Source organism: Apodemus sylvaticus, chromosome 15 (assembly GCF_947179515.1).
Source record: "Apodemus sylvaticus chromosome 15, mApoSyl1.1, whole genome shotgun sequence".
NCBI classification, from domain to species: domain Eukaryota; kingdom Metazoa; phylum Chordata; class Mammalia; order Rodentia; family Muridae; genus Apodemus; species Apodemus sylvaticus.
This window is the reverse complement of record NC_067486.1, coordinates 62,263,209-62,279,279: the sequence shown is the minus strand read 5'-3', so window position 1 is coordinate 62,279,279 and position 16,071 is coordinate 62,263,209. Positions and strand designations below refer to the sequence as shown.

Sequence of the window (16,071 nt, the reverse complement as noted above, 5' to 3'; positions counted from 1 at the left end):
ATATGTGTGAGACGGGGGAGAGGGCTGGGCCCCAGTTTCGTGCAGGGAATGCCGCAAATGCCACAAAGCAGTTCCTCTGCAGCGCCTGCTGCCTGTGCCTCCCCGCACTGTTGCTGGGGTCCCAGGCTGCCTTTGTTCTCCTCATTTTCCATCTTTCTTCTCCACCCTCCCCGCCCCCACCCCCATTGCCCGGAGCCACGGGCAGCCTATGGAGTTCTTTGTGTGGAATAGAAACAGCGTCCATCCTTCCAGACAGATGCAGACTGTCTTGCAGGTGCAGAGCCTGGCAAGCAGATGGTGCCTTTGAGCACCCTGGGAAAGCAAATAATCAGTCCCCTCCCTCTGGCACTGCCCGAGTGCGGCACAGCACTGGACAAGCAGCTCCTGGGTCACTCTCAGTGCCCACGTGCCACTCAGCCGCATTCACTGCCAAGCCATAATGGATCTGGAGAACACCCCTGACATTCACACACACCAGCAGGAGCCGGTTCCGCTGCCCTCCTAGTGCCCACTGCCCCGTCTGTGGAACTCCTATCCACACACACAACACCCTGCGCCTTCTCCCAGAAGAATGTTGCGTTATCTGATGTCTTGTTTGCCAACCTCTCATAAACCATTCTCAGCAAAGGACAGGAAGTGACATTACTCAGAAGCCATAGGTGTAAGGAGTTAGTGCCTGGTTTCCTGGGTCGTATCTCAGCGGAAGCTCACAGCAGATCTTTAGGCGGATATCATTATTAGCCCGTGTTACTGATGAGGACACTGGCCCTGGAGTTACCGCTTTGACCTTGGTCCCCTTTCTGTGCCTCTGGTCCCTGCTCCTCTGCTGCAGGGGCTGCTGCTACTGTACGGTGCACACCTGGCTGGCCTGACCAACCATGTCAGCTCTCCTCCAGTGAACCAGTCCTTAACCATCATGGTCGGGGTCCATCTCCTGCTCCTCACTGCTGGGCTGCTTTTTGTGGTCACCAGATACTTGCACTCCTGGCCCAATCTGGTCTTTGGACTCACATCCGGAGGTATCTTCGTTTGCACGACCACCGTGAACTGCTGTGTCTTCCTTCCCCAGGTATGCTCGGAGTGCTGGGCAGGTTCCTCACGGGGCACGACGGGTGGTCAGAAGAAGGGGCTGGGCCCCCTCTGTACCTCCTCAGCGCCTAGGAGAGGACAGCTCTGCTCCCCAGTCAGGCCAAAGAGGGCCACCATGGTGGGGCCTGTTTTTTGAGGCGACCTCACCCCTACTTCCCACCCAGCCCCCACTCTGATCGACCCCTCTTCTGTGTCCTTTCAGTCCTTGAGATATTTTTTTTCACTAGTCTAAAAGACTTTTTTTTTTTTTAATGTCTCAGTACATAGCCCTGGAACTTACTGTTTAACCCAGGAAAACTTCGAAGAGAATAGTTTTTTTCTTTCTAATTTGGGATTGCAGGTTCATGGGGAAATGTCTACTTCGTGACATGGAATGGTTTTCCTAGCCAGGTGTGGTGGTATGCCCCTGTAATCTCAATACCTGGGAGATGGAGGCAGGAGATAGGGCCATCCTCGGCTACACAGTAAGCTTGTCCTTTCTTCTTACTGGAGGAAAACACAGAATTTCTTTTCTTTTCTTTTCTTTTCTTTTCTTTTCTTTTCTTTTCTTTTCTCTTCTTTCTTTTCTTTTCTTTTCTTTCTTTCTATTTTAATGAAAGGGAGCGATTTTAATGTATTTCCTGTTACAGAGGTTAGGAATAAAATCAGATAAAGAGCAGAAGCAGAGACAAGAAAGGCATGGAGAGGTAGAAGAGTCCATAAGCCCAGGGGAAAAGCTCTGGTGGTTGTTTACCGAGCTGCTGGGCTACAGGCCTTCATCCATCATGTTAATGATCTAGCCTGGGCAACAGGCCTTCATCCATCATGTTAATGATCTAGCCTGGGCTACAGGCCTTCATCCATCATGTTAATGATCTAGCCTGGGCTACAGACCTTCATCCATCATGTTAATGATCTAGCCTGGGCTACAGACCTTCATCCATCATGTTAATGATCTAGCCTGGGCAACAGGCCTTCATCCATCATGTTAATGATCTAGCCTGGGCTACAGGCCTTCATCCATCATGTTAATGATCTAGCCTCTGGACGCTTTCTTTCTCCCTCCTGCTCTTCTCTTCTTCCCCATGAGGCTAGCCCATTCTGATCCCCCTTCCTAGGGTGAAAACTAATGATTCATTCCAGTGCTGACCCATAGAAGGTTACAGTCAACTTCAGGTCACACAGGTCTTCAGTCTCCTTTCTGCTCACTAATTCTCAACAAAACATTTGACCAAATATACATGGCGGGGGTTGGCGGAGGGGAGGGTGAGGGGATTGGCGGAGGGGAGGGCGGGGGTTGGCAGAGGGAAGGGCGGGGTTGAGCGTCCACAGGAGTCTCTGCGCTGGGTGCAGCCTTTGCACTACAACCAGAGACACTTTTGCAGCATCTTGTCATTGTAGAAACTGGGCTGAAGAAGGCCCCTTAGAAATAGAGGCTCATTGTCTGCGATGCCAGAAGAACAGGGGTGGGAGTGGGGGTGGTTGGGAGGGGGTCCTTCTTCTTGGGAGACGGGAGGCAAAGAGAAACTTTTGGGCCACCTAGTCTTCTTTCCCTGGCTCCTTTCCTTTCGTGTTTGCCTAGGAAAGAGCTAAGCATTTGCTCTGTCAGCCTCCCTTATAGCTAGTGGTGTCCCCAGAACATCATTTGGAACACTAGAGGTTATTCTAGAAGGCTTCTGAGAGACAGACTTCGTACTGTCCCAGAAAAAAAAAAGAAAAGAGAGAGATAAACACTGTTGGCGTGTCCTTTTTATCTTCTTTCTGCCTTGAATATATGTAATGTCTGGTACGCAGTCAGCTTATGATCAATAAACTGTATTTATTACACTAGGAGACTATGGCCCCTTCCATGTAACGGTATATATACATTCAGGAGGAGAGGACGCTTAAGGAAAGCCCATGGGTACAAAAGTGAGCAAGCACCTGAAGATTTGGTGACACATTAGAAAATGTCCCCAGATATTTATTTCGCTTGGTCAATAGGATTCCAAGGACACTGCCTCTTTTCAACGGAAGCAAACCACAAGGCCAGGAATCTAGTCTTAGACAATGAAATATTGAACAGGGATAAAAAAAATGATGTTAGGTTGAAATGAAGCATTGAATAGGCAATTTGGACACTACAAAAAATATTGAACTAACAAATTAAGGAAACAAAAGGCAGATAAAAATAAGAGACTGAATAAGAAATATAAATAATATGAAGAATCGGTCTAGGGGTGAAGTTCACATTAGCAAATAGCAGTCTCTGAAGGAGGGGGCAGGAGAGAGGGAGGGAGGAAAACAGGAAGGGAGAGAGGGAGGAAGAAAAGAAGGGGAGGAAGAACTTATCACTAAGAAAGTTTAAAGGAAAGGCTTTCTGACTTGAACAAAATGCACTTTGAAAACAGAGGGAATCCACAACCTCCCTGCATGCTCCAAGTTGGGATTTCTGCTCCTCACTCAAACCCTTTGCGTCCTGAACCTCAGACCTGAGCTTTCTGCTTCCTGGGCAGCGTCCACGTGGCGTTTAAATCCCTGCAGCTGCGATCAGCTGATTGACTTCTGACTCTTAGACCTTACCTACTGTTGCCAACTGCGCAGAAAAGGGCGTGGGGAGGGAACTGCTTTGAGTCCTGGAATGTGGTGGGTGGGTGGCACGTGGTGGGTGGGTGGGCGACCTGTCCCTGCCTCACCCCCTTTCCCCTTTTCCTCCTGTTTCTCTCTCTCTCTCTCTCTCTCTCTCTCTCTCTCTCTCTCTCTCTCTCTCTCTCTCTTTCCCTTCCTCCCTCTCTCTCTCTTTTTCCCTCTTGAACTGACCGTGATATGAGACTAAACCATATCTTATAGTATTGAAGATTTAGGGTCTAAGTTCTTTTCATCAGAGAAAAATGACCAAGGTCTGCCCCTAAACTGATTTCTCCTCTGGCTCTAAGATGTTTGGCAGAAGGACGGCTTTCCTGCTTTCCTCGAGAGGCTCCACTGTGTCCCCAGGGCTGTGAAACAGCTGAGCACATTAGGGGAGTGTCCGAGGGGACCTGGGAGAGGATGTTGGTAGCTTCAGGGAGTCCCTGGCTGGCCAGAGCCTTCAGATCCGCTGTGACTCCGAAGGGTCTCTAGGCAGCGCTAGCGAGCAGGGTGAAGCCACTGTGAGGCCAGAGATCCAAGAAGCTTGTACACAGGCTGTCAGGAAATGCCTGGGTGTATCTGATGCCAAGCGCTGAGGTCATCGCCAGCCATCAGCCAACCCCTGCTTCTGTGACCCGGGTGTGACCCATCCCCCATCCCCCACCCCCACCCTTCCATTCCATTCCGAAAGGCAGAGTTCCGAGGGCATTTGCTCTTCCTGCCTGGCGTCCATGACACACTTAGGATTTGTTCCCTTTATCTGGGGACCGCAAGACTGGAGAATTGTAAAGTAAAGCTTCCTTCATTTGTTCAGGTATCTTATGGTCACGTCTTAGACATGTGGTGAAGCACGAGGTCCTTAAGAAGAATTATAATGTGCACTGAATGCTTTGGAAGCCGCCCCAGACTTTCCTAACACGCAGGCACCATCACATCAAATGAGCATTGGAGGGCAGTCTTAAGGGAATAGCAGCAAGCACACGGGACGAGACAAGACAAGAAATGAGAAAGAACTCCTAATTGCAGGAGGAGCTCCAAGGGAGGAATATCCCTTTCATTTTATTATTTTTAAAAAAATTATTTTACTTGTGTGTGTGTGTGTGTGTGCATACGTATGTGTGCATGTGCATGCCACGGGCATGGATGGAGATCAGAGGACAGCTCAGAGGACAAGTTAGTTCTCTCCTTCCACTGTGGGGGTCTCTGGGAATGAACCCAGGTCACCAGACCTAGCAGCAAACATCCTTACCCACTGCGCCATCTTGCCTGCCCACTCTTTGCTAAAGTTAACTTTATTTGTATTATTTTTATGTGTATGAATGTTTTGCCTGCATGTAAGTCTTTGTACCAGGTGCATTATTGGTGCCCACAGAGGCCAAAACAGAGTCCGAGATCCCCTGGAACTGGACAGACGGTTGGGAGCCACCAATCCCCATGCTGGGGTCCTCCGGGTCCCTCTGCTGCTCAGTGAGCTTCTAGCAGCACGGTGTGGGCTGTTACAGATGCCACATGTGGTGTGGGCTGTTACAGATGCCACATGTGCCCCCACAGGAGTTCCCGTGGCTGCTTTAATAGGCGCCAATGGCTTTGAACAAAACAAATGTAGAATCTTGCAGTTCTGTAGGGCAAGTATTTAAAATGGGTCTCATTTAACTAAAACCAAGGTATCAACAGATCTGTAATTTTTTTCAGAAAAGGGGGGCTCCATTTCTCGACTATTTCAGCTTCTAAAGGCCACTTGCCTCCTTTAAGGCCCTCCTCTCCCTTTCTGACCCAGCAATGTGGCGTCCTAATGGCTGCCCTTCCTTCTCTTTCTTTACCATCTCCTCTGGCCCTCCTCCCTCTCTCCATCCCAGCTCCTCTAATTCTTAAGACAAGATTTCTCTCTGTAGCCCTGGCTGTCCTGGAACTCACGGAGATCTGCCTGCCTCTGCCTCACAAGTGCTGAGACTAAAGGCGTGCGCCACCACCACCACCACGTTCCTTCCCTCTTATATCGCTCTTGTAATGACATTGGCTCCACCTGAATAATCCATCCCCAAGCCTTAACATCGCCACCACAAAATTCTGTTTGCCATCTTACCTAACAGTCAACAAGTTCCAAGGACCCAGAGACAAGGAAGAGCCGTGAAAAGCCACAACCCAGCCTGTAGCAGCCATATCACCCAGAGACCAGAAACAAAGATGGGCTGGGTCCTTTGGAGGAACTACCTTGATCCTTGAGGATTGATGAATGGATAGCCCAGAAAATACAGAGAGTCAGGTCTCAAGGACTGGGACCTTCAGAAAGGAAGGACCAAAAGGGATTGGAGAGCTTTGGTCAAAGGGTACCATGGCTCCATCAGCTTAGGGGAGATGAGCCCAAAGACTTGATATGGCCTTATGCCAATATTGAGCCAATCCTTGGCATCCCTGCAAAGATGACTCCACAAGGGGCGCTGAGACTACACAGGGTAAAGGTCTCTACGTCTACCTCATGGGACCCTCTCCTTCACATCATTGGTATTCGCTAGGTAGACACACAGTGTCCCAGCAACTCCGCAGCACACTCCTGTCTGAGAATGTTCTAGGTCACCTGTTACTATAAAAGTGGGCCAGACCTTATATCCCCAGATTGCTCCCCCAGAACAGTTTCTGGACCCCAACAATCTGTCTCCTCGTCAGTTAGATGAGAATCCAAGCTGTGGTGGTGCCAGTTACAGATGTGGGTCAGTCAAAAGTGAGGTGTGACCTTGGAAATGTCACACTCCTATCTACTCTCCCTGTCAGAAAATACGGCCGTGTGCCAGAGCTGACATGCTGGCTTTTATTGATTTTAGTCAGTTTCTGTTTGCGCTTTGGTCACTAGTCTGGCTTAGAAAAGCCTCCAACGATGAGCTGGACTCTCGGTATCCAAAAGCACAGTACTCCTCAACAGCTGAACGACGACTCACATTAGCTTCGTAGACCATGTTCATGTTAGTCAGTTCCCAAGGAGAGCTTTAGAAAACCATTCTAGACGTGTCCTTCCTCTGGTTTCCTTTGACACTTTAACGACAGAGAGGGTGTTCTGAATCATATTCCATCTTATCCCCGGACACGTTTAAAGCACGAAGCCTGAACGTTCTCCGCGTTTCCTGTCACCACGGTCGATGAACGCTGCAGAGCGAATGGCATTTTGAGGAGTAAACAGCTTGTGCCTCGGTGTGTCAGTGACTGTGTCGTTCCTTGGTATTTGTGAGAAAGAGCAAGGGAAGTGTTTCTGGGTGTGTAATTAAATAAATAACATGTGTTCTTCTCTCCTAACAGCTGAAGCAATGGAAGGCATTTGAAGGAGAAAACCAAACAATCAGGCACATGGCCAAATACTTCAGCACTCCCAGCAGAAGCTTCCACGGCCAGCTCGATGAGGGCCAGAGCTGCCACTTGAGGGATGAGAAGAGCTGCATGGAGAGGCTCCTCACGGAAGTAAGCCACGCCTTGCCTAGCAGGCTCCCTGTGAGGATCTCCAGCCATGTGGGAGCGATCCCACACGTCCTCACGGTCCCTCGTCTTCTCACGACCCCTCACACCCTCATGACTCCACATGTTCCCTTTGCCAACATTCTCTCCCCAGTCACTCTTGTACTTTACCTGACAGCAAGCGAGGCCTTACCATCACCCCACTGACCCTCGCCCATCCCACTCCTGCTGTGACAGGTGAAGACTAGTCACAGCGCTACATGTTGACGAGCAAGCCAGACTGGCTTCCTGACATTATGGAGTTCACAGCCGAGCGGAACAAAAGGCTGTCGATTAAGTAAACATCTAATTTAACCTGTGATGGAGAGGAGGGGCAGGAGATGCAGGTCAACCAACAGAATACTTATCTGGCGTGCACAAAGCCCTGGCTCTCCTCCTATAGCCACTAAACTATGGCGCCTGCCCGTGGTTTGCGCATGCGCGAAGGAAAAGCGAGAGAATCCGAAGTTCAAGAACATCCTTGGTTACACAGAGAGTTCACAGCCAGTCAGGGCTACTGTGGCTAAAAAACTAGAAAGAAAAGCATTGATTGTGATGAGAATCAGGAAGGAAGCATTCAGGATGGTGAATGAGAGTAATGGTCAGGGAAGGACGTCAGGACACGTAGCAGACTAGCGACGAGACTCTGAACGAAGGGAAATGATGAAGGACAATTGGCCAGGTGAAAAGCTCAAAAAAAAAAAATATCCATGCAGAGGGAAAATGCAAAGGATGTTAGGGTCTGGGTGAGCATTCTTTCAAACAGCAGGCCACTGTATCCGAGATCTGATGGGCCTCACTGACATCTCTGGGCACTAACCAGAGCCCCCGACCTTCCTAGTGCCCAGCACTTCCAGATGTGCCACAGATGTGGGGTAAACAAAGGGTCACAGTGTCAAGGCACCTTAGGTGCCTCAGACCTTCTTTATTCTGTACTTGAGCCAGAATAGGCTCTCCCCCAGACAAGCATAAAGTGGGCTCGAGTCAAGCACGTGGAAAAACTTGAGGACTGTGCTCTGTAAGAAGGCAGCACAGGGGCTAGGTGCATGAATTAGTAAGTATTTTGACACTAATTAAATCAAATTATTTATGTATATATACATATTCACACACACACACACAAACAACATACCTGAGTATCTTAGGGTTTTACTGCTGTGAACAGACACCATGACCAAGGCAACTTTCTCCCTCCCTTCCTCTCTCTCTCTCTCTCTCTCTCTCTCTCTCTCTCTCTCTCTCTCTCCCTCCCTCTCTCTCTCTCTCTCTGGTTTGTTTGGATTTGGTTTTTTTTTTTTCGAGACAGGGTTTCTCTGTGTAGCCCTGGCTATCCTGGAACTCACTCTGTAGATCAGGGTGGCTTCAAACTCAGAAATCTGCCTGCCTCTGCCCCCCAGAGTGCTGGGATTACAGGCGTGCGCCACCACCACCGCCCGGCTCAAGGCAACTCTTATAAGGACGACATTTAATTGAGGCTGGCTTACAGGTTCAGAGGTTCAGTCCATTATCATCAAGGCAGGAACATGGCAGCATCCAGGCAGGCGTGGTGCAGGAGGAGCTGAGAGTTCTATGTCTTCATTTGAAGGCTGCTCGCAGAATACTTACTGGCTTCCGGGCAGCTACGATGAGGATCTTAAAGCCCACACCCACAACTGGCACACTCACCCCAATACAGCTATACCTCCCAGTAGTGCCGCGGACTCCGCCAAGCATATTCAAACCATCACACTGAGTTTGTGCTATTAGGGAAACCAAACTTTATTTATTTATTTGTTTGTTTGTTTGTTTGTTTATTTATGTATTTATTTTTGAGGAACTGTGCCCTGGGCATGAATAGCCCTATGAGAGAACAGTGAGATAAACCTTAGAAGCCCAGATGAAGGGCCAGACCTGGCCAGCACCCCTGGCCCCTCCCCCCTCCAATACACACACAATACACTCTCTGGGTCTTCTTTATCCATCAGAGAAAAAAAAAAAAACCTCTCTCTTTTTCTTCACCATTTATTAAACATTCTGGACATCATTTCAAAGCCAGATTTCTCTGCACCTGGCGGGGGAGTGGCCCTGCCTCTGGTGCTCTGTAAAATCTTTAGAGAAATGCTTTCCCTGACAGACAGAAGGCCTGAAACTTGGCTAGAACCAGCAGGATGGTTTTCATTTACAATCGGCTAACACTGGAACAGTCCAACAGACTGGAGCGGACTCTTTAGCCTTATGGTAATTATCTGAGCAGCTCATTGTACTTATGCCCTGCTACCCTGTTTCCCACGCTGCGGCTGAATGTGCTCTTTCCCAGAGAAACCTCAAGTCTGCGTGGCAAAAGCCCTTAGCAGGCTGAAGTACATAGGCAGCAAAAGCTGCCTCTGTTGCCCAGGCTGTGCCCGGGCCTCTTCCGCAGAGCAGGCCTGAGAGTCACTCATCCTGCTTTGCTCTGCATCCTGGGAGCCAGCCCTGCCCTCGCTGATGCAGGACAGTCCCTGTCCAGCCAGGATTTAGCCTGAACTCACAGGACACACTTTACAATTCCCGATATCTGACAGCCCAGTTTCTCATTTTTTTCCCTTGTTTTTGTTTTTCAGACAGTATCTGTGTAGCCCAGGCTGCAATCAAACTGTGATCCTCCCATCTCAGTTCCCCAAGTACTAGGATTATAGGTGTGCACCTCCACAACCAGCTTTTCTCATCCTTGACCTTTTGCTCTGGATGTGGTTAAGAACAGCCGTTGTCCTCCCACTGTGCTCGAACGCAGTGGACAGAATGTCACCTTAGGCTGATGACCTCTCTTCGAAGGTCTGCCACAGTTCTGCCATCTCTCTTTCCTCCTGCTACTGGAGAAAGAAGGCATGCCCTCCTAGGGCCTGGGCCCTCTTCAATATACCTTTGACATTTTGATGCCCACCAGGGGCCAAGATAATGATTTAAAAATTCATTTAAAAGCTGCCACCCCAGGAGGTCAGAGTTTGGACTGCCACGGGCAGGACCTCACACCAGGCCTCTAATTAACAGGGAGCCACAGTGGAAAGAGTCTTGCTTCCCTTTGTGGAAGAAGGAGAATTGACTGTTTCTGTTATGTTTCTAAATCTGTAGTCAGCCCACTTCAGGTGTTTGCCTAGCTGGAAGAAGGGTCTTTGTCCCTTCTGGAGGTTGGTAAGATTTTCCTATACTCAAAGCCCTTTGTAGACAAGGCATAAGGAAACAGAAATCCTGTTTTACCCCTTAGAGCAGCTGTGGGTTGCAACCCCCACAGGGTCACATATCAGATATTTACATTATGATTCCTAATGGTAGCAAAATTACAGTTATGAAGTAGCAAAAAATAATAATTTTACACCTGACGGGGGTCACCACAACATGAGGAACTGCACGGGTTGCAGCCTTAGGAGGTTTGAGAGCCACTGCCCTAAAGCATGGTCACCAACGTGGCTTTTTCCCACTTGCTGAGGCTGACGTAAGAACATGCAGGGTGGGTTTCAGGAGTGGGAGTCAAGGGAAGAAGAAAGGGCTAGGTCCCTACTGAGCAGCCATCATGCTTAGTTACCCTGTGAGGTCCCTAAAGACATCTGACACATCCCTCATGGCAAAAGGAACCTGGGTGTCCCTGGTCCCCCACAGACTCACCCAACTACAGCCAGTCTACCGTGTCTCTGGAAAGGAGGGGGAGACTTGGCAGGTGGGAACACCCCTGAAAATCCCTTCCACCTGCTTCACTCGTCTCTCCAGGCTTGGCCCCCGCCCCCTTCTGATGCTAAAGAAGATGACTAAACTATCTGAGAAACCAGGAGAGCCAGCACCAGTGAATACCACCTATGAACAGGGATCTTATCAGGTCACTGCAAATTTATTGGAAAGTTTCACTCAATACCCCTTAAGTAATCATTTCTGACCAGGTGTAGCGGCCCGTGCCTGTCATCATAATGATATCAAAGCAGGAGGATTGCCACAAATCCAAGGCCAGCTTGTGCTACAGAGTGAGGTTTTGGCCAGCTGGGGTACACCGTGCAGGGCAAGCATAGGCTCAGCCCACGGGCAGGCTGGATTGTTTAGTATTGTGAGACAGAGCCCATTCCTTTGTTTCTGACGGCGTGATAAAGGGGTGTCCCAGCTCAGGTTATTGCCTCTTAACAGAGAAAGCAGCCACAAGGGCAGCACTGTGTTATGCAGACAAGCCCTTGTCGGAGCTCAGTGCTTCCCACCGTCCCCACAGTCCTCCTCAGCCAGGCCAGGCCGTCCGTTCCTCCAGAGACTCTCACCACTGCCCCTCTGAGCTGAGCATAGAACTCTCAAGGGAAGACACACAGTCTGGGATAGGCAGCTCACTGCCACACTCTGCAAAGGCAAGAGTGCAGGCGTGCCCAGACACTCACCGCCGGCTCACACCCACACCTACTTCCTGCCCCACAGCTGGGACAGGCACACTTCTGCAGCTGTCACCTGTCTGCCCTCTGGGGCACAGCCTGTTTATCCATTGACTAACTGCTACACAGAAAGACAGTATCTGGATAGCAGAACTGCCCCGGCCTCTTTCATCTTCTGGACTGCATTCCAGAGCCACTTAATCAACCTATCTGCTTTAAGCTTCTAGAGTAATTATTTTTTCATATTATCACATATTTGGAAATTAATGGGACTCAGTGATATTTCCGCACATGGGCACAGCATGCATTGATCTTAGCTCTCGGTACCCTCTCCCCCACTTTCTGTCTCTCCCCACTATCCCCCACTTCCTATCCCCTTTCAGTTTTTAAGTCATTGCTGCTTTTAGTTTTTAATCTACACATGAGAAAAAAAACATGTAATATTTGCCTGGCTTATTTCATTATGTCCAAAAATTGCACCCATTTTCTGCAAATGATGGGGTTTCATTCTTCTTCATAGAAGAATAATACTCTATTGATATATAGTGTATTTTCTTTAATAGATCAACTATTGATGGGACCTCTCAGCTTGGTCTATCTTTTGTGTTTCATAGACGGTGTTGTAACAAACATGGGCTGAGGGAAAAGTTCTTCATGCTGATTTTATTTCCGTTGGATTATCTATCTACTCAGGACGGAGATAGCGGGATCACATGGTAGTTCCCTTATTAGGTTTTTGAGAAATCTCCGTGCTGATTTCCATGGTGGCTGTACTGATTCCATTCCCACCAAGTTGGATAGTAGCTCTGTGCTCTCACCATACCCACCTGCATTTTCAGTTATAGACATCCCAACTAGATAAGGCAGATGATTCTCGTGGGATTTTGATTTTATATATTTCCCTTACGGCTAAAGATGGCAAGTATCTTTGTGTACATTTATAGACCACTTGTATCTCATCTTTGAGAAGTCCCTATTTAGATCATCTGCCAATTCTAAAACTGGATTCCTTAACTCCGTATTATTGAGGGTTTTTTTTTTTTTTTAGCTCTTTATACAATCTGCACATTGATCCTCTGAAGATAAATGGATAACAAACATCTTCTCTGATTCCATTGGTCACTTTGTTGTGTCAATTGTCTTCTGTGATGTTCAGTAGACCTGTACTTTGATATGATACCACTTGACGTTCTTGCTTTTATTTCGTGTTAAGCTACAATAATCCTGGCATGAACACTTCTTTAAGAGCTACTGATAGCCAGTTGGTCTCTTAGGCGTATCACACTAGAAGGGCCTGACACTTCCTGGTTGAAGTGTTAAAGCCAACTTGAGATTCTCACGAGCCTGGTTGTCCCAAGAATTCCCACCTTTCTACTTCCAACCCTTTCCGTGTTCCAGGCGGTTTCACAAGAAGCAAAACATTTGTTTTCTCGTTGGTCCTCCCTGGAGATGTGCTTCTGATCCATTCACAGTTTGCCCAAGTGTGAGAAACTGGAGTTTTCCCCAACACTGCTCAGACTGACATCCCACAGAGGCACCTGACCCTCTTGGGGCTGGGGAAGATGAGATAGTGGTGCTGCTACCAGCAAGCTTTGAGGCTAGACCACCTTCTTCCTCACAGACAGCAGTCCAGGGTCTAGGGCTGGGAAGGGGAGAGGGAGCCGCTGGTGTGGTGACGGTATAGAGCCTTAGCTATCTGAGCACCACATATCAGTTACTGTGCTAAACATGTGGCTGCATCATTTCACCCGGCACAAGCCCTGCTTCCGAGCTTGAAGCCACGTACTAGTACATTGGAAGCGCTGGGATTTAAGCCAGGGCCCCCGATGACACAACTCTCCGCTGTGGAAGGCTTTAAGCAACCAACCCTTAGCAGCATCTTTTGTTAATCGTCTTTGCTTTCCTTCCGCAGAAAAACGCAGTAATTGAGAGCCTGCAAGAGCAAGTCAGCAACGCCAAGGAGAAGCTGGTGGAGCTGATGTCTGCAGAGTGTCCTTACGACTCCCCAGAGTGGGCTGACCCCGCTGCAGCCTCTGCCCATGGGCTGCCACTTCCGGGACCTTCAGAATGCCCTGCTGCTTCCGGGAATGAGAGCCGCGCAGCTGGTGCGGACTCCCTGCATGCCTCAGAGGCCTCCCAACACACGCAAGGCTCCGTGGCATTGGCATCAAGAAGGGACACCAGCCCCTCCCCAGACCAAAAGGACAGCATGCCTTTCAAACAGTTTTGTGATCATTTGGGCATGGGTTGCAGCCAGAAGCCAAAGGCTGAACAAAGCGAGGGTCCTGAAAAAGGAGACCAGGAACCCATGGCCCCTAGCCAGAGTTTAATGGCAGATAGAGTGGCCTGTGAACCCCATAAGCCCAGGCAGAACTCAGAGGCACTCCCGGAGAGGCTACCTCGGGTCAGTTCAGTGGTCAGAGAGAAGCTTCAGGAAGTTTTACATGAGCTGGACCTGGGCTCCGAGGCTTCCCTTTCCCCACTGCCCGGTCCCCAACAGCTCTGGAAGAGTACCAGTTCCCGCAACCCCCAGAAGCTCTCTCCATCTAAACTGGGTTTCAGCCCGTATGTGGTGAGGAGGAGGCGAGCAACCCAGCGGGCTCGCTCCCACATCCCTGGCTCTGTAGGTCTCAATATGGGCCATCAAGCAAATAGTGCCGTTTCTAGTGCACAAAGCAGGCTTACTGTACAGAACAGAGGCAGCCCCCGGCTGGACCACCACAATGCAAGGTCCAAGGTACAAAAATCCTCTTCTGTAAAACCATCTCCACTCTTGGAACCTCACCGGAAACAGGGTACCCCGGAGGGCAGCAAACAATGCGAGACGGAGCCTGGGGAGGCCGGAGGATGTGATGTAGCTTTTCCTTGTCAACCTTCTGCTTCTGCCCTGGTACAAAGTCCTGCTGCCCCATGCCTACCGTCCTCACCAGCTCTGCCCAAGCAGCGTCAGCCTCGACCCCGACTGGCCCCTGGCTGTCCTTCCGTGTCTTCTGGGTGCTACAACCTTGACAGTGAGTCCAGCAGCTCAGATGAGTTCTTCTGCCACTGCCACAGGCCCTACTGTGAAATCTGCTTCCAGAGCTCTTTGGACTCCAATGACAGTGACACTTCAGACAGTGACCTTGAGCAGGTTTCAGGATTAGCCTCCTGGGAAAAGCTGTGGGCCCGCTCCAAGCCTGTCGTAAACTTCAAAGATGACTTGAAGCCCACGCTAGTATGAAAAGCAGCAAGGTGGGCTGGCCACAGAGGTCAGTCTGAGTCCCCACAGAACCAGGGATCGTGGCAGGAGAGCCAGATATCAGTCTTTGGGGACCAGATCAGCACCATGCCTTGACCAGCCTCAGCTGTGTTCTTCCTTACTCCGAAGACCTCTTGATCTATGAAAAGGGCGTTACCCACCCTGCTACTACCTCAGCACCACTGTGAGCAGCCCTAGGGAGGAATTATAGAATAACTCCTTCAACCGAAGGTGCTAAATGAGAGATAGACTTGCCCGTTCAGCTCAGCCTGTTCTTCATGATCCTCTGGATGTATACCAAGCGGCTAGCTGGATGGATGGACCGAAAGATGGAGAGAGAGATTTCTGCAGAACCACTGTGAGCCACCAAACTAGCCTTTCAGTGAACAGACCTCTAGACCTACACCTTTGTCCCTCCAACTCATAGGGAGGGTGCATTGCTTTCTGATGAAGGTTGGAGGCCTTCACTATGTCAGGGTTTCAGCTTCTGGCTCAAGTCGCCTCAGCACTCCCTACCCCACTTCTTGTCCACATACCATCACGGCACCTCACACACCATGACCCCCAACATACTTTCCTACCATGTTCCCACAAGCCTCTCAGACTGGTCTCCTGGGCTCAGTAGTGTCCGGAGCCTGATGATCCCTGTTCTCTCCCAGAGGCACAATGCTCTACTTGAACACACAGTAGTAGAAGTCTGTGCTGGGAGACTTACTGGTCAAAAGGTAGTGTTAGGGCTATTGAGATTACATGTCCCCCAAAGATCCATAAACCTAGAAAGAAAATAGGGAAATAGGAAGAAATGAAGGGCCAGGCGTGGTGGCACACACCTTTCATCATAGCACTGAGGATCAGAGGCAGGCAGATCTCTGGGAGTTCAAGGCCAACCTGGTCTACATAGAGAGTTCCAGACAGCCAGGGCTATGTAGAGAGATCCTGCCTCAAATAAATAAATAAATAAATAAACAAAAAAACAAACAAATAAGACAAGAAGAAAGAAAGAAAACAGGAACCGGTTATAAACATTTCGCCAGGGTCTGGCTCAGTACTTGGCAATACCAAATATCAGTAGTTCCTAATGATAACCCTTTGAAATGAAACACTCCTAGCTCTGCAGCTAGGGACCGTGGGGCATACAGAAATGAGGTGACTTCCCCAACACCATACTGTTCCAAAGTGCCTAGCGGAGAATTTGCATTTGCTGCTGAAACTGAGGTTGGTGGGTTTCCCCAGGGAAACATTTATTTGTTCTTCTGGAAGTGGCAGGCAAGGTCTAAGCATTAGCTGAACAGGCAGGGCAAGCTGGTAAGATGTCCCTAGATG

General features: G+C 49.4%; 1 protein-coding gene across 2 annotated transcripts in view; it reads left to right on the top strand.

The window, feature by feature from the left end:
* Positions 1–14,922, top strand: part of Gpr156 (G protein-coupled receptor 156) — a 59,671-nt gene extending 44,749 nt beyond the window's left edge. For both annotated transcript variants that reach the window (XM_052158442.1, XM_052158441.1), the window contains exons 7-9: positions 833–1,069; positions 6,964–7,122; positions 13,423–14,922. In XM_052158442.1, the coding sequence (XP_052014402.1) occupies positions 833–1,069; positions 6,964–7,122; positions 13,423–14,730 (1,704 nt within the window). In that variant the 3' untranslated portion in view covers positions 14,731–14,922. The remainder of the gene's footprint in view (positions 1–832; positions 1,070–6,963; positions 7,123–13,422) is intronic.
* The last annotated feature ends 1,149 nt before the right edge of the window (positions 14,923–16,071 follow it).